Consider the following 20,881-nt stretch of genomic DNA (forward strand, 5'->3'; position numbering starts at 1 on the left):
AGGCTTTATTTGATCTTTGGAGCACCCCATTGGTGCCAAGTTGCAATCTTCAACTTGATTCAGCTTCAATCTTCAACCCCCCCCCCTTTCACTGGCAGCATATGCTGATGATTGATTGATAAAGATTAAGCCACCCAAGAGGTGGCACGGGCATGAATAGCCCGTAAAGCATATGCTCGTCCAGTGTCAAATTGTTGTTGCATTTGTGGTTGACTCGGAGTGGTGTGGTTGGCAGGTGTTCGTGCGGCTGCCGCTGACGGTGCTGACGACGGCAGAGTACGTGGAGGGGGTGGTGGTGGCCAACATGACCAACTGGAGGAGTGTCTTCGGCAACTGCTCCATCAAGCTGCAGTTCGCCCGCCACGACTACGCCCACATCCCAGCCTCCTTCACCGACGCGTACCACGAGTTCATCTACGGGGTGAGTCGCGATCAGCCGGAGAGTGAGTCGCGCTGAGAGGTGAGTCACTGATAGCGAAGGGATGAGTCGTGCACAGCAAAGTGGTGAGTCTGGCTCGACGGATAATCGCACACAGTGGAGGGGGCAGTTATAATGGAGAGATGAGTTTGTTAAGAGCACACCTAAACCCGTAGAGCGCGCACCTCGTCTCCCGTCTCCCCTGTCATTGGCCGAAGGAAGGAAGGAATTATCAGGGGGAAAGCGCCAAGCCATTACGACTATATAGCACTTGGAAGGGATCAGGATAAGGATTTGGAATGAGACGGGGGGCAAAGGAATGGTCCCCCAACGACTTGGACTGGTCGGGGATTGAACGCCGACCTGCATGAAGCCAGACCGTCGCTCTACTGTCCAGCCAAAGACGATAGAACCCTTCTCTCTTTTTCCACCCTCTTTGGGATTTCCGTCAGTGGGTTCAGTAGCACTACGGACCGCTTAGTGAAGTCAATTATAACGCACTAATTCATATTGCTGCGTATTTACACCTGTGTCAATAAAACCTACTTGCACATGTTTTATTGCACGTAAACAAACTTTCGAAAGAAATTTACAACTTATATATATTTATAATTACCGCCCACACGCCAGTAGTAGACTATAGTAGTAGTAGTAGTAGTAGTAGTAGTAGTAGTAGTAGTAGTAGTAGTAGTAGTAGTAGTAGTAGGCATCCATCAGTCTTAGGAGACTATGGAGTTGTGCTCTGGTGTCGACTGTATTATTTGTAAAAGACACAGAGCTAGGAAAAGAAGGAAGAAGGTGGGAAAGGAGGAGGATGTTTGAAGAGAGGGAAGGAGGGGCAAGACAGGTGGAGAGAAGGGAAGAGAGGAGAGGGGTGAGAGTAAGGGGGGAGGGCGAGAATTGTGAGAGGGAAGAGTAGGGGGGGGAGGTAGAGAGGGTGGAAAAGAGGGAAGGAGACAGGTGAAAGTTGGAGAGGGGAAGATGGGAAGAAAGAGGAGATAGGGAAAAGAGAGGGGATGGGAGAGAGAGAGAGAGAGAGAGAGAGAGAGAGAGAGAGAGAGAGAGAGAGAGAGAGAGAGAGAGAGAGAGAGAGAGAGAGAGAGACCCCGACACAGGGAGGTACCCTTCCCCCCTTATAAAACATATATATATATATATATATATATATATATATATATATATATATATATATATATATATATATATATATATATATATATATATATATATATATATATATATATATATATAATTCTCACTGATAATACGCGCACATCTGTGTCCACAGATGCGCGCAGCTATCAGTGAGAACATTCGTAATGACAGAGAGAGGGAAGCGGGTTAGAAGGCTTCAGCGTGCCGAGGGTCACAAGCCGTTACAAAAATGTTACCAGCGGAACACTCCACAGTGACAAGGTAGAAACAATGCGAGGGAGAATGCAATACGGATTTGTACTGACAGCGAATCCTGCAAGCAAGCACGCGATGGAGAGAAAACTTGGCGGGAAGAGGCAGTAGTCAAGGTATAGCACACAGGGGAGTGGCAGTGTTGGAGGGACCACAGTGGCGGATCTACAATTTGTGGGGCCCTGATTGATTGATTGATGAAGATTAAGCCACCCAAGAGGTGGCACGGGCATGAATAGCCCGTAAGTGGTGGCCCTTTCGAGCCATTACCAGTATCAAAAGATGATACTGGAGATCTGTGGAGGCGCAACTACACCCTGCGTGACGGGAGATGTCTCCCGGACCAAGTGGTGACCAAATGGTGTGTGGGGCCCTGAAGTTTGAAGTGTTATGGGGGACTCCTTTGTATCCAGCAGCGGAGGTCTGGAGTAACCTCCGGTCTCCTCTTCAATGGGGGTTGTTCCATCGCAGATTAGGGAAAGGAAAGGGGTGGAAAGATAGTTCATATAAAGGCAACATAGGAAAAAAAGGAGTAGTGCTTGAAACACTACCTTGGGGAACACCACACTACACTACCATGTTGTTGAGAAATGCCACAGAAAGCACTTCTGAGCTCAATATTTTTTTCACATAATTATATATTTAGAATGTTTTAATATTACAAGTTTTGAAGATGTTTATAATTTACACAAATTCAATTAATCAAGTCTGAAAGTGATATATGTTTTATAAATTCAGAATTTAAATATTTCCTACGTATAGAACGATCACATGAAGGCTACAGAAAAAAAACTTTACTGAAACATAACTAAAAAAAAACAGTTACAGCCACACTGTATCTCCACACAGTTACAGCCACACTGTATCACCACACAGTCACAGCCACACTGTATCACCACACAGTTACAGCCACACTGTATCTCCACACAGTTACAGCCAGACTGTATCACCACACAGTTACAACCACACTGTATCTCCACACAGTTACAGCCAGACTGTATCACCACACAGTTACAACCACACTGTATCTCCACACAGTTACAGCCACACTGTATCTCCACACAGTTACAACCACACTGTATCTCCACACAGTTACAGCTACACTGTATCTCCACACAGCTACAGTCACACTGTATCACCACACAGTTACAGCCAGACTGTATCTCCACTACAGTTCCGTGGGTACCAGGCCTTCAGCCTCCCGCTGTGGAAGGTGCGGGAGAAGCTGGGCAGCGACGACCTGAAGGACGTGAGTGTGCGGGTGTGGGCCGCCGTCGGCGACTCCTTCGGCTGGTGGGTGCAGGAGGGGTGGGCGCTAGCCCGGCTGGTGCAGGAGGAGGCCAAGCTGACCTTCCTGGGGGACCAGCCGCTCATCTTCAGGCCCGGCATGCCCACCTCCGTCCATGTAAGTGTCCCGCCCCCTGTCACCTGATTTAAGTAATAACTAATCAAGAGTGGAAAAAGCCACGTCACTCAGTGCTACTTTAAGTAGCACTTTATATATCAGTGAAATATTGGTCTGTAAGTAACAGTAGTACTGTAGTAATCTTGATCTGATAAGTAACTCAGGCAGGAAGCAACGATCTTCCTTCCTGCTAGATTCTTGACTTAATACTAACATCTTGATGATACGTAAGCTTCGTAACATACATAAGCATATATAGTCCGCCGTCTCTGGTTGGGACGGAAGCCCGCGTCCTCTGTATTGACTCAGGTCATTTCTTCACTGGATATGTTTTCTCCTTGTGTTAATTGTCATGTCACTTTGCATATAAATATATGCATGTACGTATACATGTGTGGATGTATGTATATATATCAAATGTATGTATGTATGTATGTATGTATGTATGTATGTATGTATGTATGTATGTATGTATGTATGTATGTATGTATGTAAAAAAAGACACTCTAATATGGATTAAAATATATTTTCCTAGCTAGACATTGAAAATGAAAACGATCAAGCTGTTGATTGATTTGATTGATGAAGATTAAGCCATCCAAAAGGTGACACGGGCATGAATAGCCCGTAAGTGGTGGCCCTTTTGAGCCATTACCAGTATCAAGAGCTGATACTGGAGATCTGTGGAGGTGCGACTGCACCCTGCGTGACAGGAGATGCCTCCCGTGAAGCTGTTGATGTAGTTTCTGCCATTCTGTTGCTCCATCACTTCCTCTTGTTTGGCGAGTTCTGTTTATAAATAAATGTATCTGAATCCTTAATACAAACTCATGTGCTTCTTACGCAGGTGTTCGCGTCGTACCAGGACGATCACCCGCTGGCCGAGGAGGAGCTGGCGGACGCCCAGGTCACCGTCGTCATGTCCGCCTCAGGGCGCAGCTCCCAGGTACGTGAAGGAGCTGGGCCATGAAAACAAGGAGCTGGGATATAAGAACAAGGAGGTGGGGATATTCCTGCTCCCCTAAGCACGTCTATTTCTTCACCGAATCAGGCATTATAACTTCCCTCCTGCAGGTGGAGGAGGTGGAGGTGACGGGGAAGCAGCTGATGGAGGGCCTGGGGGTGGCACAGGTCACCTTCCACCTGCCTGACGGGACCCAGACACTCAAAGTGGACGCCAGGTGAGCTTCTCTATTACTGTGACCTCAGGAGAGGCTCTCTATTACTGTGACTTCAGGAGAGGCTCTCTATTACTGTGACTTCAGGAGAGGCTCTCTATTACTGTGACCCAAGATGAGGTCTTTATAATTGTGAGGGCCGGGTATGGTTCTCTACTAATGCGATGCCCAGTGAAGCTCTTTATTAGAGTTACGCCAGGTGAAGTTATTTACAAATGGGAGGCCAGGTGGAGCTCTTTATTACTGTGACTTAATGAAACTTGTTATCTTGTTCGTGTTATCATGAAACCAGTTTCAGTTTTACACAGGCATAAGGTAGTGCTCAACTCTGCATTTGTTTGATGGATTTCCATTGTCAGGGGACAAAATAGTTATGAATCTTATCGAGGTCTCACTTCGGGAGTAGGCAGGTCATCTCCGGCACTTTACAACCCACAACAGTTCCCTAACTAACTCCCATGTTAAATGACCTGAGGCATCAGGTGTAAGGAAACATGATAATCTGACTCTCCCACGCATTGCTACAATTTCTACTACATTTGACTACTATTTTTACTAAGCAGGCATACATATTGGTGTCATTCCTCTTGACTGGGGCCCCTGGTGTTGCAGGTTAGTGACCAGCAGCGGCCTGACGGCGTCCGCCACGCTGCTGGGGGCGCTGCATCACTCCCCCAGGGACCGTCACCTGCAGGTGGAAACCTCCACCACCGACGCCACTCCGGGGGAGTTCATCATCCTCCACGTCAGAAACAACTTCAGAATTGAGCACTTTAACTTCGTGGTATGAAAATTTTATAAGTCTTTCTTCAGTAGGGAACCCCATTCACTTGGACTGGTTGGTACTGTGAGCACTTCCTGTAGGTCTAAGTTCGGTCCCCCATGGTCCAAGTGGATGGTCACCGTTCCTTGTCCTTATAGATTGCTGAAGATTAAACCACCCTAGAGGTTGCACGGGCATGAATACCCCCGTAATTGTCCTCATAGCTCTTCCAAGTACTATATAGTCACATTGGCTTAGCGCTTTCTCCTCATATTAACTCATCTTTCTTCCGCAGGGAATATATTTTTTAAATCAAGGTGCTAAAGGTTTAATATGCTATACGTTTTCTCATACAGTAGGAAGGTTTGTATAACTGAATTTCAGGTGAGATTTAGGGTGATGCAACCCTTCACTCACGCAGGACGGTTGGTATCCAGTGATACCATGGGGACACCACACTGCACCTGGGCATGAGTGGTTCATTAACCACAGTATACACCACCACACTGCACCTGGGCATGAGTGGTTCATTAACCACAGTATACACCACCACACTGCACCTGGGCATGAGTGGTTCATTAACCACAGTATACACCACCACACTGCACCTGGGCATGAGTGGTTCATTAACCACAGTATACACCACCACACTGCACCTGGGCATGAGTGGTTCATTAACCACAGTATACACCACCACACTGCACCTGGGCATGAGTGGTTCATTAACCACAGTATACACCACCACACTGCACCTGGGCATGAGTGGTTCATTAACCACAGTATACACCACCACACTGCACCTGGGCATGAATGGTTCATTAACCACAGTATACACCACCACACTGCACCTGGGCATGAGTGGTTCATTAACCACAGTATACACCACCACACTGCACCTGGGCATGAATGGTTCATTAACCACAGTATACACCACCACACTGCACCTGGGCATGAGTGGTTCATTAACCACAGTATACACCACCACACTGCACCTGGGCATGAGTGGTACATTAACCACAGTATACACCACCACACTGCACCTGGGCATGAGTGGTTCATTAACCACAGTATACACCACCACACTGCACCTGGGCATGAATGGTTCATTAACCACAGTATACACCACCACACTGCACCTGGGCATGAATGGTTCATTAACCACAGTATACACCACCACACTGCACCTGGGCATGAATGGTTCATTAACCACAGTATACACCACCACACTGCACCTGGGCATGAGTGGTACATTAACCACAGTATACACCACCACCACACTGCACCTGGGCATGAGTGGTACATTAACCACAGTAAACACCACCACCACACTGCACCTGGGCATGAGTGGTTCATTAACCACAGTATACACCACCACACTGCACCTGGGCATGAGTGGTACATTAACCACAGTATACACCACCACACTGCACCTGGGCATGAGTGGTTCATTAACCACAGTATACACCACCACACTGCACCTGGGCATGAATGGTTCATTAACCACAGTATACACCACCACACTGCACCTGGGCATGAATGGTTCATTAACCACAGTATACACCACCACACTGCACCTGGGCATGAGTGGTTCATTAACCACAGTATACACCACCACACTGCACCTGGGCATGAGTGGTACATTAACCACAGTAAACACCACCACCACACTGCACCTGGGCATGAGTGGTACATTAACCACAGTAAACACCACCACCACACTGCACCTGGGCATGAGTGGTACATTAACCACAGTAAACACCACCACACTGCACCTGGGCATGAGTGGTACATTAACCCCAGCAAACACCACCATACTACACCTAACAATTTTACACTAGAACTATTGAACAATATTTTTTTTCCTTTTTGAATTTGTATAAATATTTCTGAAAATTAACACATTGTTTTCTTACAAATTAAATATCTAAATATTCTTATCAAAGAAGATACAAAAAGGTAATACATTTAGCGCCGCCAAATAAAGGAGATATTATATTATAGATTTGAAAGTAACACTTGCTTGTGAGATGATCTATTTCAGTCGCTACCTGGTCGATTTTGACCTACGCAACACAACCAGGTATGTCCCTGGTTGTGTTGCGTATGTCAATATACGCAACAAATACCGGGTATACAGCTCTGTGGCCCCTGACGCAGCTAACTACCGGTCCAGCACACACACAGACACACACACAATGAAGTTTTACTCACAAATCTAACCTCATAAATAAAAATCGAAAGTTAATGACGAATGTGTTGCTCGTGTACTTCCCAAGCAACACACTCGCCATTCTACAGACCTGTAGATATAGGTACACGTATCAACCCAAAATTGTCTTGCAAGAGCTTCATTAGCTTTAAATCACCGTTTATGATCGTACCCACATGGAGCGAACATTCAAAATTCTTACCAATGTTGTAGCCCCGTAGAAAGGCAGTGTCCGGAGGTACAACTCTCCTCGTACAATTAAATAGTATCACAGCAGCTGTAACTGCAGACACAAGCGAAATTTTACGTACCGCAACATGTATCTTCGCGAACCAAATGTAGCTAATGTATCGCATTATGATGCTACCTCATCGCAGGTGTTGTCACAAGGCGTTGTGATCTACAGCGGGAGGGAACCAGTAGACGGCCACGCACTGGCCACTGTCACCACCTTCTCCCTGCCAGCGTCCACGGAGATGGCTCCGGCCGCCCACATCGTGGTGTGGGTGGTGACCCAGGACGGCCAGCTCGTCTCTCACGCCCTCGTGGTCCCCGTCAACCCACTAGGAAGACACAAGGTAAGGTTAAAACAAGAGTTAATGGAATGGGTTAATTCATTGTGGAGATATACAAAGTAGGTATGCTAATAAGGTTAGAGAGGAGATAGCTAATATATGAATAGGCCACCGAAAAGGGAGCAGGCAGAGACTAGGTAGTGTCAGGTAGACAACATAGAAGGATAAGGAAGATATAGGTGGAATAGATTCCTTGATGTAGGCTGAATAGTCGCTAAGTAATTATCAATAGAAGGCACCAAACCGGGAAGGCTATGTAGCACCTGAATAGTCGCTAGATTATGAACTAAGTAGATATATTAGACATAGGAAGAAAAAGGGTGAAAATTGTGTTGACATCACACAGAAACACGTTCATCATTCCTCCCTTACACAGGTGGGCATCCGGTGGAACGAGCACAAAGACCACACTGGTGGGTCGTCGGAGATGAAGATGCTGGGAGAACCCGGCGCCTTCTTCGCCGTGTCGGCCGTGTGGGAGGAGACGTACCGTATGGACGCCGGCCACGACCTGGACGCCGCCAGGGTTCTCTACCACATGCTGGACCTGGAGAAGAATGACACGATGCACGAGAGGCGCTCGAACGTGTCGGTGCCCCATGTCCGCCGAGCCGCAACAAGGTCCGTCTGTGTCAACGTCTTTGGTCAACGTCCGTCTGTGCATAATGCCTCACCAGTAACTACTCAAACACTGAATATAAATTGTCTCATATCCGTCAACCTAAAACATTTGCAGTTTATTCTGTGCATATATACATTCAAATTAACGAGTTAATTAATATCGCTGATTAGGTCGCGTGATGGTAATGGGGCCAAGGTGTTCCTCTTTCCCACTTCGATGGCCGGGCCGGACGCGCCCTCAACCTTCAACTTCAGCGACCTCTTTGTGATGACGGACGCCGATCTCTTCTACCACCCGCACCACGCCTCAGGTGGGCCGCCTCTGTGGCTCTCAGGGCTCATATTTGTGTGGTCCTGAGACCTGATTATTGAATATGCAAGCCATGGTCTCGGGCACAACCTTTTAAAAAGCGAAGATATTCAGTATGACAAATTACAAAGAGGATATGGTCCTCGTGGCCGAGAAACTTTTTTGAAGCAGATGACTACATCTTTTGAGCCTGGTCTTAAAATATGTCTTGTTTTATGAATAATAGCAGAATGAAATGATGTTGATTTTGGGAATTGCGTTAACAACATTAGTTTTATAATATCGAGTAAAAATATAAATAGCTATATTATCTTAAAGAATGTTATAACTAGCAAAGGTACCCCTACGTTTCTCGGCTGAGGAAAATGGACGATCCACCCACGACTACAGGCTACTCATATGTTCCAAAATTTCAACGATTGCGACAAGAGAATACAAAAAACAAAACTTACATTATCTATAAAGGCGTAAAGGTGGCGGCATGATTGAAGTTTACAAATAGATGAAAGAGTTTGAAAACAGGGACATTAAGAGGATCTAAAACTATGTCAGTACAAGTCAGAGCCTGAGGCAATGAATGGAAAACGGGTTAGCATATCTTTAAAAAATAAAAAGAATAACACTGGTCCGAAACCATAGCTGGAAGTCTGCGGGAAAAGTCGCCAAGTAACAACATAAAAGCAAACGCACTGTAAAGTATCAAGCATTGGTTAGACATGAGTGGAATTTGTTGGATATAACAATAATAATAAAGAATTCACTGTGTCAGGAGAAGTCAAGAGTGTATGCCTACACGTTTGGCTACTATCGACGGGTCACTGGGCAGTCTCCATATTCCATTATTCTTATAGTCAGAATTGCTAATATATGCCTTGGACATTATATGCTGTGCATCCCATGACAAACAGTTACTCATGCTAAGAATATTAATTAACTTTCTATAAAAAGTTCTTACTGCATTTAATAAATTCTCAGTTGGATGTATTCTATATTTGCCCCAAAATGTATTAAAAACTATTTTTGGCACGTCAGTAATTTGTTGTTGACATATGTGACCATTTTCACCATGCTATGAACATTAAATAACGAATATTCAGCCATTAACTATCAGGATTAAGTCCATAAGGTACGTTCATTATGTAATTATCAAGCTGGTGACAGAGATCTGTTGTTAAGTGCTCAGGAAATTACCATCCTGAACGAGACACGTCGGGAAGACAGAGAATGCGCAAGAGTCCACATTCATTTACTTAGCGTGTATTATTTCTTGAAAGATTTTCTATTATTTACAGAGACGCCGGAGTGCGGTGAGCGGGAGTTGAAGTGCCTGACGGGGGGCTGCTACAGATACGACCAGCGGTGTGACGGCGTCTTCGCCTGCCCCGACCGCTCCGATGAGGCCGGCTGTGAGTCAAGCCTAGTGTTCAGAGCCTACTGCAGCTGGGTGTGGTTCAGTGTAGTGCACTGGTATCAGGAATGATTATAGCAGCTTGCATGATTAATTATAGCTATCATAATTAGCAGACAAGTAGTATTTATTTGTGGTGTAGCGGACCTGTCTACCTGAATTTCTACAAATTTAATTTCCCACTTAAAGATATTAAATTGTTTATTAAAATAGTATGCTGAAGGCGAACTGAACGCCCTAACTTGCTTCTCGCTGCCCCAAGAATAGTTAAATTACAGCGAAGAAAGTTACATCTACTAACACCAGTATTTATGTTACTCCCCACTTGGCAGGTCCGGTGGTGGCGGATCCTCTGCGCGAGTACCGCCTTCAGCGCCTCAGTCGCCTCCACCGCTTCTACGACCCCGAAGACGGCGACTGGGCGTGGCAGGACCTGCGCCGGGTGGGGCGGGAGATCCGGGTATTCCCCTTCCCCAAGAGACCGCAGAGGTGGGTGGTGTCCATGTTCGCCGTCGGCAAGGAGACCGGTCTGGGGATCTTGGAGGAGAAAATTCAGGTGAAGCAAGTTTCTTGTAGCAGTTATTGCCAGAAGTTTACAGAACTTGGAGGCTTGCAGCTGTGCACGTCGGTCGAGTTATTAGCATTTTTTTGCGATAACGTAGGATTTTGGCGGGGGTTTCCGGCCCTTGTTTGTACATTATATGACCTGAATATATAATGTTATCTTGTATCCTCGTATCGTGTGTCTCTGTGAGTTACGAGAAACTGGCTATCATAATACTGGTACTATTGTTGTTAATATTTGAATAATTGAAGTTACTATCTTATTATTTGTATTAGTACCATTATGAGCCATTACCTCCCTTTACTCACTGGTTATCTTCACCGTGGCGGCAGTTTGACTCGGCGGGTCCGTTCTTGCTGACGCTGGAGGGACCATCCGTAGCGCGCCAGTTCGAGCAGGTGGGGCTGCGGGTGTGCGTGTTTAACTTCCACAGGAGTAAGGTGGGGGTTCTGATCACCCTGGTTAGGTCCAAGGACTACCGCTCAGTACTAGTGGAACAGAATGGTGTCGTCGCCTCCTACCAGCCTCGGACAGCGGCCGGCGACCACCAGCACCTCGTCTGGGTCAGTAACCGGACATTCTGTCACGTTCTTCTCAGGTTATTGATATATATTTATATGTGTAGGTGACCGGGGATACGTTGATACTTGTGTTGCAGCTGGAGCCGGAGGAGTCCAGGGACGTGCACCTTCCAGTGGTGTTCACCAGGAAGGGCAAGGTAGAGGTGACCGTGAAGGGCTCCACCATGATGCAGAAGGACTCCCACACCATCGTTATCGATGTTGTTTCTGAGGTGAGCGCCTATAACCCACTCCTACGCCAGCAATAGCCTGCTTGGATCATTTGGTGCCAGTTGCAAATGGCTGAACGAGTTCTCTGTTCTACCTCAAGACTTTGTTGTGAATAAAGCGAAATATTATGATCATGAATGGACTCACCGTTATTATTATAAATATACTCACCACTATTATAAATGTACTCACCATCATTCATCATCAGTGTGTCTGTCAATTTCATAGTGTGTCAAGCAATGCAGTAATTCCCCTCAACATGAACACCTATGTTGGACGTGTTATACCCTTTCCATTCAATATATCTCTAGTCAAGGCCGTTGCGCTCCTCTACTAACCCCCTCCCTGCTTGCCCCATCCTCCAGGGGGCGACCATCGGCAAGCACACATCCATCTTGCTGGATCTGAAAAGTCGGGCCGTCGTGTATGACTTCTTTAATATCGGACTGGACGAGTCCCCCATCATTCCTTATTCTCTCAAGCGACGGTACATTTTCGATACCCCCAGTGGCCATATCTCCGTCACCGGTAAGCACTCGACACTGGGGTAAATACACCGACAGGTGTATCCCGCATTTTGGAGTATATACACAATGATTATACTTTTGTCCTGGACTACGTTCAGGACAAACGTATACACTCTGGTTGCTCAGTAACCCAATTGTGGTGGCTTTAACCCTCCAGAGTTTGATAGGCCTTAAGCCCAAAGCCAAACAAGCCTAGCACTCAACTTCTGCAGTTACTTCCATTTGAATTATTGTTAGTGGCTGTGGTGGCCTTACCTGATATTGTGTGGTTTGCGAATCATTAAATGTTGTTTCTATAGTTTGATATTTGTGGCTTACCTGCGCAGGGGACGTGGTGGGACCGGCGTTCCCAGAGGTGCCAGTAGGGAGCACCTCGCTGCTGGGGATGGAGGTGATGGGGGCAGAGACGACAGCCTACAACTTCGCAGCCAACCTGTTGACACTTCACTACCTCCGTCTCACCAACCAAATCAAGCCCGGTCTCACCTATCAGGTACTGCCTTACTCGGGTAGATCAACTATATTTTATTCCTATAGTCATGGTGTTTCGCTTAAGAAGGTTTTAGGGGAAATGTATAATTTATGTGCCTAAGAACAAGAATAGAGTGAATGTTTATAGGTTTTGAGGGACATAAAGGTTTCTACCATTGCAAGTCTCGAATCAAATGTTTTTCCTTGTTCTGTCCAAGTATTTGTTGGTATCTGAGACCGCTGTCAGAATGGCGTTCCTCATCAGGATGAAAATTAAACCAACATTTGAAGAGTAGAGTCTTCTAGGGGAACTATTTTGTTTTGGATTTCTCGGTGATTATTGTGTACCAAATTACTTATAAAAATGTCTGTTAAGATGTTCAAAAGGGATTAATGAATTTGTTCAGTTGTCATTATATTTGAGGTAAGTGTAAATTAGGGGGTTTATATCAGAGACATTACTTAATCAACACCAACTACATGAATACATTTTAGCAAAAGGGACAAAATTTAAAATGTTCAAAATTGTGATAAGAACGTTTTATACATATATAAAAATATAGTGTGTGTACTCACTATTTGTGCTTGCACGATCGAGCATTAGCTCTTCATGTGTGTGTTGTGTGTGTGTGTGTGTGTGTGTGTGTGTGTGTGTATGTGTGTGTATGTGTGTGTGTACTCACCTAGTTGTACTCACCTAGTTGTGTCTGTAGGATCGAGCATTGACTCTTGGATCCCGCCTTTCGAGCATCGGTTGTTTACAGCAATGACTCCTGTCCCATTTCCCTATCATACCTGGTTTTAAAATTATGAATAGTATTTGCTTCCACAACCTGTTCCTGAAGTGCATTCTATTTCCCCACTACTCTCACGCTAAAAGAAAACTTCCTAACATCTCTGTGACTCATCTGAGTTTCAAGCTTCCATCCATGTCCTCTCGTTCTGTTACTATTCCGTGTGAACATTTCGTCTATGTCCACTCTGTCAATCCCTCTGAGTATCTTATACGTTCCTATCATGTCCCCCCTCTCCCTTCTTCTTTCGTAAGGCACAGTTCCCTCAGGCGCTCCTCATACCCCATCCCTCGTAGCTCTGGGACGAGGCTCGTTGCAAACCTCTGAACCTTTTCCAGTTTCATTATATGCTTCTTCAGATGGGGACTCTGAAACACCATGTGTATGTGTGTGTGTGTATGTGTGTGTGTGTGTTTTATGCTCATGTAGGCACCCTTTGCTGTTAATTATTCTCTGATTTTATTCATTAATGGGAAGGACAGCCCATTATTAATTGTTCTATTATGCTTAGAGAGAAAGTTCTAATATTGCAACCGGATAATAAATACTCAGGTTTCAATAGCACTTGCAAAATATCGAAGCCCCCCAAAAATAAGTTTCTAGTTTTCCTTTTATTATAAACTACATAGGATTTGACCAGGAAGGTAAGAGCGCCCCTTTCCTCAGGTGTTGACGGCGGTGAACGTGCAGTACGCCGCCCTGGCCCGCTACCAGGGCGAAGACGGCGCCTTCAGGATGTGGCCAGAGTCTGGGCCAAGTGTGTGGCTCACAGCCTACTCCCTCAGGATACTCTGGCTGGCCAGCTTCCAGGTGCGTTCCTCTCCGCCTCTCTCAGGACCCTCCAAGTCGGCCTCTATTCACTCCTCCCTCAGGACGTTTGAGCAGAGAATATCTGTAGAGGGCTGATGGAACACAGCTTCATATATATATATATATATATATATATATATATATATATATATATATATATATATATATATATATATATATATATATATATATATATATATATATATATATATATACAAACACAAAGTAGAACAAGAATCAATATTGTGGCATTATTTCGTGTTCTATTTTGTGTTGATGTATGAGGGATATACAATAAGTTCCCTCACTCCTCTGCGCAAATTCTTTTCAGAAAAGACCGTGGTAAATTCCGACCGGTAATATTTAATCAATTTATGAAATTAATTACCGTGTAACAATAAAAGTGGGATCGTTAGATTGTTTTCATCGTTGGGTAGACTATTCATCAGCAACGTTAGTTTGGTGTAAACAGAAGTCACCAAGCATTGGTGACTTCTGTTAATATAGCATTGATGAAATAAGCCTTCTGCAGGTTTCCTGTTTTACAAGGGAAAACCACAATTAACTACGTGATCACACATCATTCGCTATATCACGTAGTTATGGTTTCCATTTGTATGAGGGGCAGGAAGCCTGCATATTGGCTCTTGAGTTAATGCGAGGCAGCTTCTCGGTAAGTCAGGTACTCACCATTGGGTCCAGCCAGAAACTGGAATGGTGTCCGGAAGGGCAGGCGAGGACCTCGATAAGCCAATCAGGTTTTCGGTCATCGACTAGGGTGTACTTTTGTAAGAGCCCTCAATTTTATGTATATATATATATATATATATATATATATATATATATATATATATATATATATATATATATATATATATATATATATATATATATATACACTGTGTATGGGCTGGCATTATATATTACTGTTAACCCCTGTGTTTGTGTGTGGCAGGACTGGGAGAACCTGATCTACATCGACCCCGCCTTGATCACCATGGCGGCGAAGTGGCTGCTGGAGTACCAGACGCCGGCGGGAGCCTTCGCCGAGACACCCAACTACACCCACCCACTCGACTCCAAGGCCAACCCCACCGTCAGTAGCCTACACTAGACTGTTTACTAATATAAGGTGGTGGGGGGGGGGAGTTAGAGTGGAAGGTTGTATAGGTAGCTTAGAAATGTTGAGTGTGTGTATTTTGAAGCATTTCATATTTGATTTTACTTGTACTTTGTTTGTACTTATGTTTTTACTTTATTTAGTAGCATGTTTTTGCACTTCATTCATCCGGGCACTAGGATCCAAGGAACCACCAACCCCAGGCACAGAAGACGGTTGCTCTGTCAACCGAGCTAGTGAGCTCGGTTTGTCTTTGCATGTTTTCTAGTTTATTTATGTGCCACTTGGAGTATAGGCACCACATCGCAGCTGCATATTCCAACTTTGGTCTCACGAATGTTGTGGACTATATTTAATATTTCTCTATCTTAATATTTAAGTAGAAAATATAATTTGCCTTTGTATCGTAACTTCTCTCATAATGGCCTTTACATAATCCTTCGACATCAGTTTACTATCCTAAGCCTCTCCTAGGATCTCTTCCTTGCCAGAGGTTTTTAATATCGTTTTTCACACACTTTATAGGTTAAGTTCTTCCTTGTTCTCCCTTATTCCACATTCATAACGTGACATTTATTTACATTGAATTCCATCTGCCATTGGTGGCTCCATTCACAAATTTTGTCTGGGTCATTTTGGAGGGTAAGGCAGTCATGTAAGTCCCCTGACTCTCCTTAGCAATTTAGCATCATTTATCTGCAAACAAATTCATGCAACTCTGGTTTCCTCTGGTAGATGATTTATATGGATAATAAACATTACCGATGCAAGAAACGAACCTTGAAGTACTCCGATTGGTGACATTTCTTCTGACAGATACATAGCTTCTGCTCGCATTTGTCTGTTAATTGGAAATTTGTTTATCCAATTCAGTAGTCTGCTTGTCATCCCCCTTTATTGTGTTACAACTTTCAGAAATATCTCTTTGTGGAGATGTCACAGACTTTTTTTTTATAGGGCCAAGCATGTGCAACGGCCGAACCTTCTCTTGTAATATGTCTGTGTCTATTGTAAAAACTAAGAAGATTTGTTCGACAAGACTATCCAGTTCGAAAACCAAATTTTCCGTCCGTTATTATGTCGTTTCTTTCCATGTATTCTGCCCATTTAAATATAATTAAACTATTTTAGTGGTTTTACTACCACGCTTGTCAGTGATACAGGTCTACAGCTTATAGAAGGTCTTCTCTGTTTCTGTAGATTGGAATTATGTTTACTTTTTTCCATATTGTTCGTGTGTGTGTGCAGCAGTTTATACTAGTGCTAACACTGCTGGTATCCCCCCTGCAGCCCGCCTACCGGTTGGAGCGTGACGGCCGCAGGAACGTGTCTCTGACGGCGCAGGTAGTGCTCGCCCTGGTCAACATCATCCCCAGCCTCCAGGGCAACACCAGGACTAAGATCAACATAGCCAAGGCCAGCGCCATCGCGTAGGTATCATCCTCGGGGCTATACGCAGGGGTTAGCGCCCCCTCGGACGACATTCCCCCAAATAGATTGTGCCAGACGTATATGAAAGGTGCAGCTTGGAATTATTATCAGACCTAGTTTGAAAGTCAATGTAGCCAAAGTTTTAAATAGGATACATTTTTTGTTATTTATGCCAATTAGAGGCAATTGCTCAACCAAACAACATTCACCACTGAATAGAACACAAAATAGTGTTTTATTTTGATGGTATACCAGTGTTGCCGCGTACTCCAAAAAATACAGGCTAGGCTACTGTTTGTCTACAGATACCTGGAGCGGGAGCTGGAGGGTCTGCAGGACCCCTACGACGTGGCGCTGGTGGCCTGGGCCCTCACCAAGGCCGACTCCACCAAGAAGGAGGCGGCCTTCAGCCTCCTCGACTCCCTGAAGAGGGTGGATGGTAAGTGACAAGTGTCTCACCACATGACTGCCAGACTCATTTATGTCTGAGGCTGATCAATTCAGCCTCAGTCTCTGATCCATAGCCTCATTGATATAATGATATCAATGAGGCTATATAGCCTCATTGATATAATGATATCAATGAGGCTATATAGCCTCATTGACAATGATCTCCGCGGATCGTTGGTACATGGACAAGTTAGTAATCATTTTAAAATCCTCTGCTTATATATCATAAATGATGTTAATCAATCCCCCTCCCAACGTAATGACATAAAATTAATCAATATATCTGAAAATCTAGACATGCAGTCAACACCTGTATTTGTGATTGGTTTAAATTCTACTCGTTTACTGCTCCTTAATGCATTATAAGAGAACCTTGTAACTGTTAACTGTGGCAACATTGTCAGGTCCACAGGATCTAAGACAACAAACAAAGGACATGGCAGTTCTTCTCTTACCTCAATGGTATAGAGAAAACAAAACATCCATTCATTTCCAAACGTCAACCATGAGTTTCTAGAGCTAAACGAAGAGCTCTATAATCAGTACTTGGATACATTTCTGCAAGGCTTCAATCATGCAACATTCTTAGCTCAAATGTGGTCTGAATTGAAAAAAAATTCTGCACCAAGAGACTCCTCAACATGCTCACCATTTACCTGCAGTCTGTATCGACATGCTGCTTCAACAATATGCAAGTATTGCCACTATGCGAAGAGTACCACTGAATATGCAACACTATCTTTATATTACAAATGTAAATCGTAAATTCAGTATTAAAATTGCCTGTTATGATATGGCCAGACTATAGCAATAAAATTTTTTCCTTTGAAATACAAAAGACACTCACAAAAGATAAGGTTACCTCTCCTAGAGGGGGATGGAATAACATACAATACCATGAGAGTCCTGGTTAAGCTGCCAAGCTCTGCTGGAGCTGTTTAATCAAAGCTTGAGGCAGGGTGACTTAACTAATCGCTGGGCATAGGAACTCGCAATATTCATACCCAAGCCCAGTTCACACAAACTCCGAACCATTTCCTTGACATCCTGTATGTGCAATGCCCTTGAGACTTTAGAATGCCTTGAGACTTAAGTTCAGTCCATAAAGTCTCAAGGGCATTATTTTTACCCTGTTGGCCCAGTCCAACCGTCAACAGGATGTAATGCTGCTGCTTGTAGGTGATAAAGAAATACTTATACACAGACTGTCAGTGTCAGGTTAAACAACTGGCTCAACTCGACAATAACAGGCTTAGCTGTTGTCTACATTAAAAAGTACAAGATAAAGAGTAATTTTCCCTGACTTATGGTTTACGCTTCAAGCACTTGAATACTGCTGCACGATATTGGATATCTTTCTTATTCTACTTAAGCTTCAGCATCGGCCAGTGCTATGACGGCCAGTGCTATGAAAATTTAAAATTCTGGGAGTTAGTATTAAACTGCAATTATATCTCCCTCAGGCAATAAGATCTACTGGTCTCGCGAGCCTGTAACCTTCAACTCTTTGATCTACGAGAACAGCCAGAAGCCCTTCATTCAGCCCAAGGACGACCAGAAGTGGGACGCTCATGCCGTAGAGACCACCTCGTACGCCCTGCTGGTCTACGTCGCCAGGGAGGGCATAGGCATCATCCAGGAGAACATCGTCAGGTTCCTGGCCGTCATGAGGGAGCTGGACGGCGGGTTAATCTCCACTCTGGTGAGAAGACGAGCTAGGCTATCGTGTGTGTGTGTGTGTGTGTGTGTGTGTGTGTGTGTGTGTGTGTGTGTGTGTGTGTGTGTGTGTGTGTGTGTGTGTGTGTGGGGGGGGGGGGGGGGGTTGAGGTAGTGGAAGTAGCTCCAAACTTACTGTAGTAAGTTCTGTTCCTTAGTGCATGTACTAAGCTATGGTAGATCACCGTTCAACTGCTAGAAAGGTTCCCCGACTCTCTTGTCTGAATTACATCTAATCTCGATACTATGTATGGAGTGGGCTTCACCTGCCATCACCTCTAGCTCATTCTAATTGCTCACTGCTCATACACTGACGAAGTGCCTCCTTATGCATCATTAGTAAGCTGTGATTTCAACAGATTACTTTCAATATTATTTACATGCTTTTTATACAATAAATTCCTAAAATCTAAAACTATATTTTAAATTGTTTCCACCTTGTATTACTCTTCTATTTCCATAGCAGCCTCACATTTTACGGATAACAATATATTGCACTTACGTAATTCCGCACTTGTCTTCAGTCCTTTTTCTCAGATAAGTTAGTGTTACAGATAATCACCAGCACCAAGTATCTGCGATAAGAGCCCTAATTTACACATGGGACATGTGTAAATTTTTCCCACACACTACATGGGAAAGGTTTCCCCATGTAGTGTGGTGTCTAGTGCAAATTCTACATTTATTATTGTGATTTTATTACTCTTCTTTTTTCCTTTATCTCCCCCTCATCATGCTTGCTCCTTCCACCTATTATTCCTTCTCCCTTCCTGCACAGGATAGCGTGGCGGCGATGGAGGCGCTGGTGGAGTACTCCTACCGCGCCCGGCTCCGGGACGTCACTGACATGCGCGTCACCCTCGAGCACTCCGCCAACCCCAACTTCACCGCCGACGTCTACCTGGGCGGCGACTCCCTCGACCTCGCCGCCATGAGGTCCTTCGACGTAAGTCTCCCGGATTTTGTGTGTGATGGAATCTGCTGCTTCTGTTTTGTTGATGGCGCTGAGTGGCACCTCGGACATGTGTATATATGACAGTGTCAGACCATGGAGGAAAATTGAAACAGGAATTTCCTTAAGTGCTTTCGTATATTAATACATCTTCAGAAGGAGTCTATTAATATACGAAAGTACTTAAGGAAATTCCTGTTTCAATTTTCCTCCGTGGTCTGACACTGTCACATTTTTAATCACGTGTTTATTTTTCGTGATTTACACACATGTGTATATATGTGTGTTTGATATTAGACTTGGTATGATGTTCACTTTTAAAGCTTTTCTTATTTTTTCAAAGATAGTTGATTTCTCCATAAGCTGTACGGCTTTTGTTGTTATTTTTGTTCTAGTTCTCATCACTGTACACTCATTTGGGTCGGACTCGAGTAACCATTCATCTGGTTACTCTTTAAAACCTGAAGATTGTTGAATTCTCAATTGTTCACATTCTTCTCGTTATTATTTATTGACATAGTGGAGTCCACTTTCTCTGGTGTGTTGTTCACATATATCAGGAACAGTGATGGACACAGGTATCCAAGAATCCCGTTGATTATCTCCTGCCATTGTTGCATCTCTCAGAGAATGACTCTCTGCTCTTCATGTATATCAAAGACCTCCAAAACCCATCTTCACCTGTTGGTTTAATTAACATTCTCTTGATGACAGTATCAAAGACCTTCCAACAATCTAGGAAGATGCAGTAAACCTAGTTTTCCTCTCTGTGTAGTCCTGGTGAATCATAGAATTCTATAAGGTTTTTCAGTTACAATATTTTCTTCTCTGCGTCACTTTGTTGTCCGTATTTTACAATGGATGTTTGTCAGTCAATTGTATAATTAAGGTTAGCCCCTTCTTGTCTCTTCCATTATTGACTAAAGTACTTTTTTCAAATGCCTGCTTGTTTTTCTCTCA

General features: G+C 44.2%; 1 protein-coding gene across 1 annotated transcript in view; it reads left to right on the forward strand.

Annotated features, from left to right (window-relative positions):
• LOC123760499 (CD109 antigen) overlaps nucleotides 1-20,881 on the forward strand; it is a 74,473-nt gene that overhangs the window by 26,890 nt on the left and 26,702 nt on the right. The window contains exons 8-27 of the mRNA XM_045746188.2: nucleotides 236-421; nucleotides 3,000-3,230; nucleotides 4,078-4,176; nucleotides 4,305-4,411; nucleotides 5,021-5,192; nucleotides 7,758-7,958; nucleotides 8,332-8,576; nucleotides 8,748-8,887; nucleotides 10,179-10,292; nucleotides 10,627-10,850; nucleotides 11,192-11,422; nucleotides 11,518-11,652; nucleotides 12,016-12,178; nucleotides 12,504-12,670; nucleotides 14,109-14,252; nucleotides 15,208-15,348; nucleotides 16,663-16,802; nucleotides 17,109-17,242; nucleotides 18,717-18,955; nucleotides 19,748-19,915. Coding sequence (XP_045602144.2) covers nucleotides 236-421; nucleotides 3,000-3,230; nucleotides 4,078-4,176; nucleotides 4,305-4,411; nucleotides 5,021-5,192; nucleotides 7,758-7,958; nucleotides 8,332-8,576; nucleotides 8,748-8,887; nucleotides 10,179-10,292; nucleotides 10,627-10,850; nucleotides 11,192-11,422; nucleotides 11,518-11,652; nucleotides 12,016-12,178; nucleotides 12,504-12,670; nucleotides 14,109-14,252; nucleotides 15,208-15,348; nucleotides 16,663-16,802; nucleotides 17,109-17,242; nucleotides 18,717-18,955; nucleotides 19,748-19,915 — 3,381 coding nt within the window. The remainder of the gene's footprint in view (nucleotides 1-235; nucleotides 422-2,999; nucleotides 3,231-4,077; nucleotides 4,177-4,304; nucleotides 4,412-5,020; nucleotides 5,193-7,757; nucleotides 7,959-8,331; nucleotides 8,577-8,747; nucleotides 8,888-10,178; nucleotides 10,293-10,626; nucleotides 10,851-11,191; nucleotides 11,423-11,517; nucleotides 11,653-12,015; nucleotides 12,179-12,503; nucleotides 12,671-14,108; nucleotides 14,253-15,207; nucleotides 15,349-16,662; nucleotides 16,803-17,108; nucleotides 17,243-18,716; nucleotides 18,956-19,747; nucleotides 19,916-20,881) is intronic.

This window comes from Procambarus clarkii, chromosome 39 (assembly GCF_040958095.1).
Source record: "Procambarus clarkii isolate CNS0578487 chromosome 39, FALCON_Pclarkii_2.0, whole genome shotgun sequence".
Lineage (NCBI taxonomy): Eukaryota > Metazoa > Arthropoda > Malacostraca > Decapoda > Cambaridae > Procambarus > Procambarus clarkii.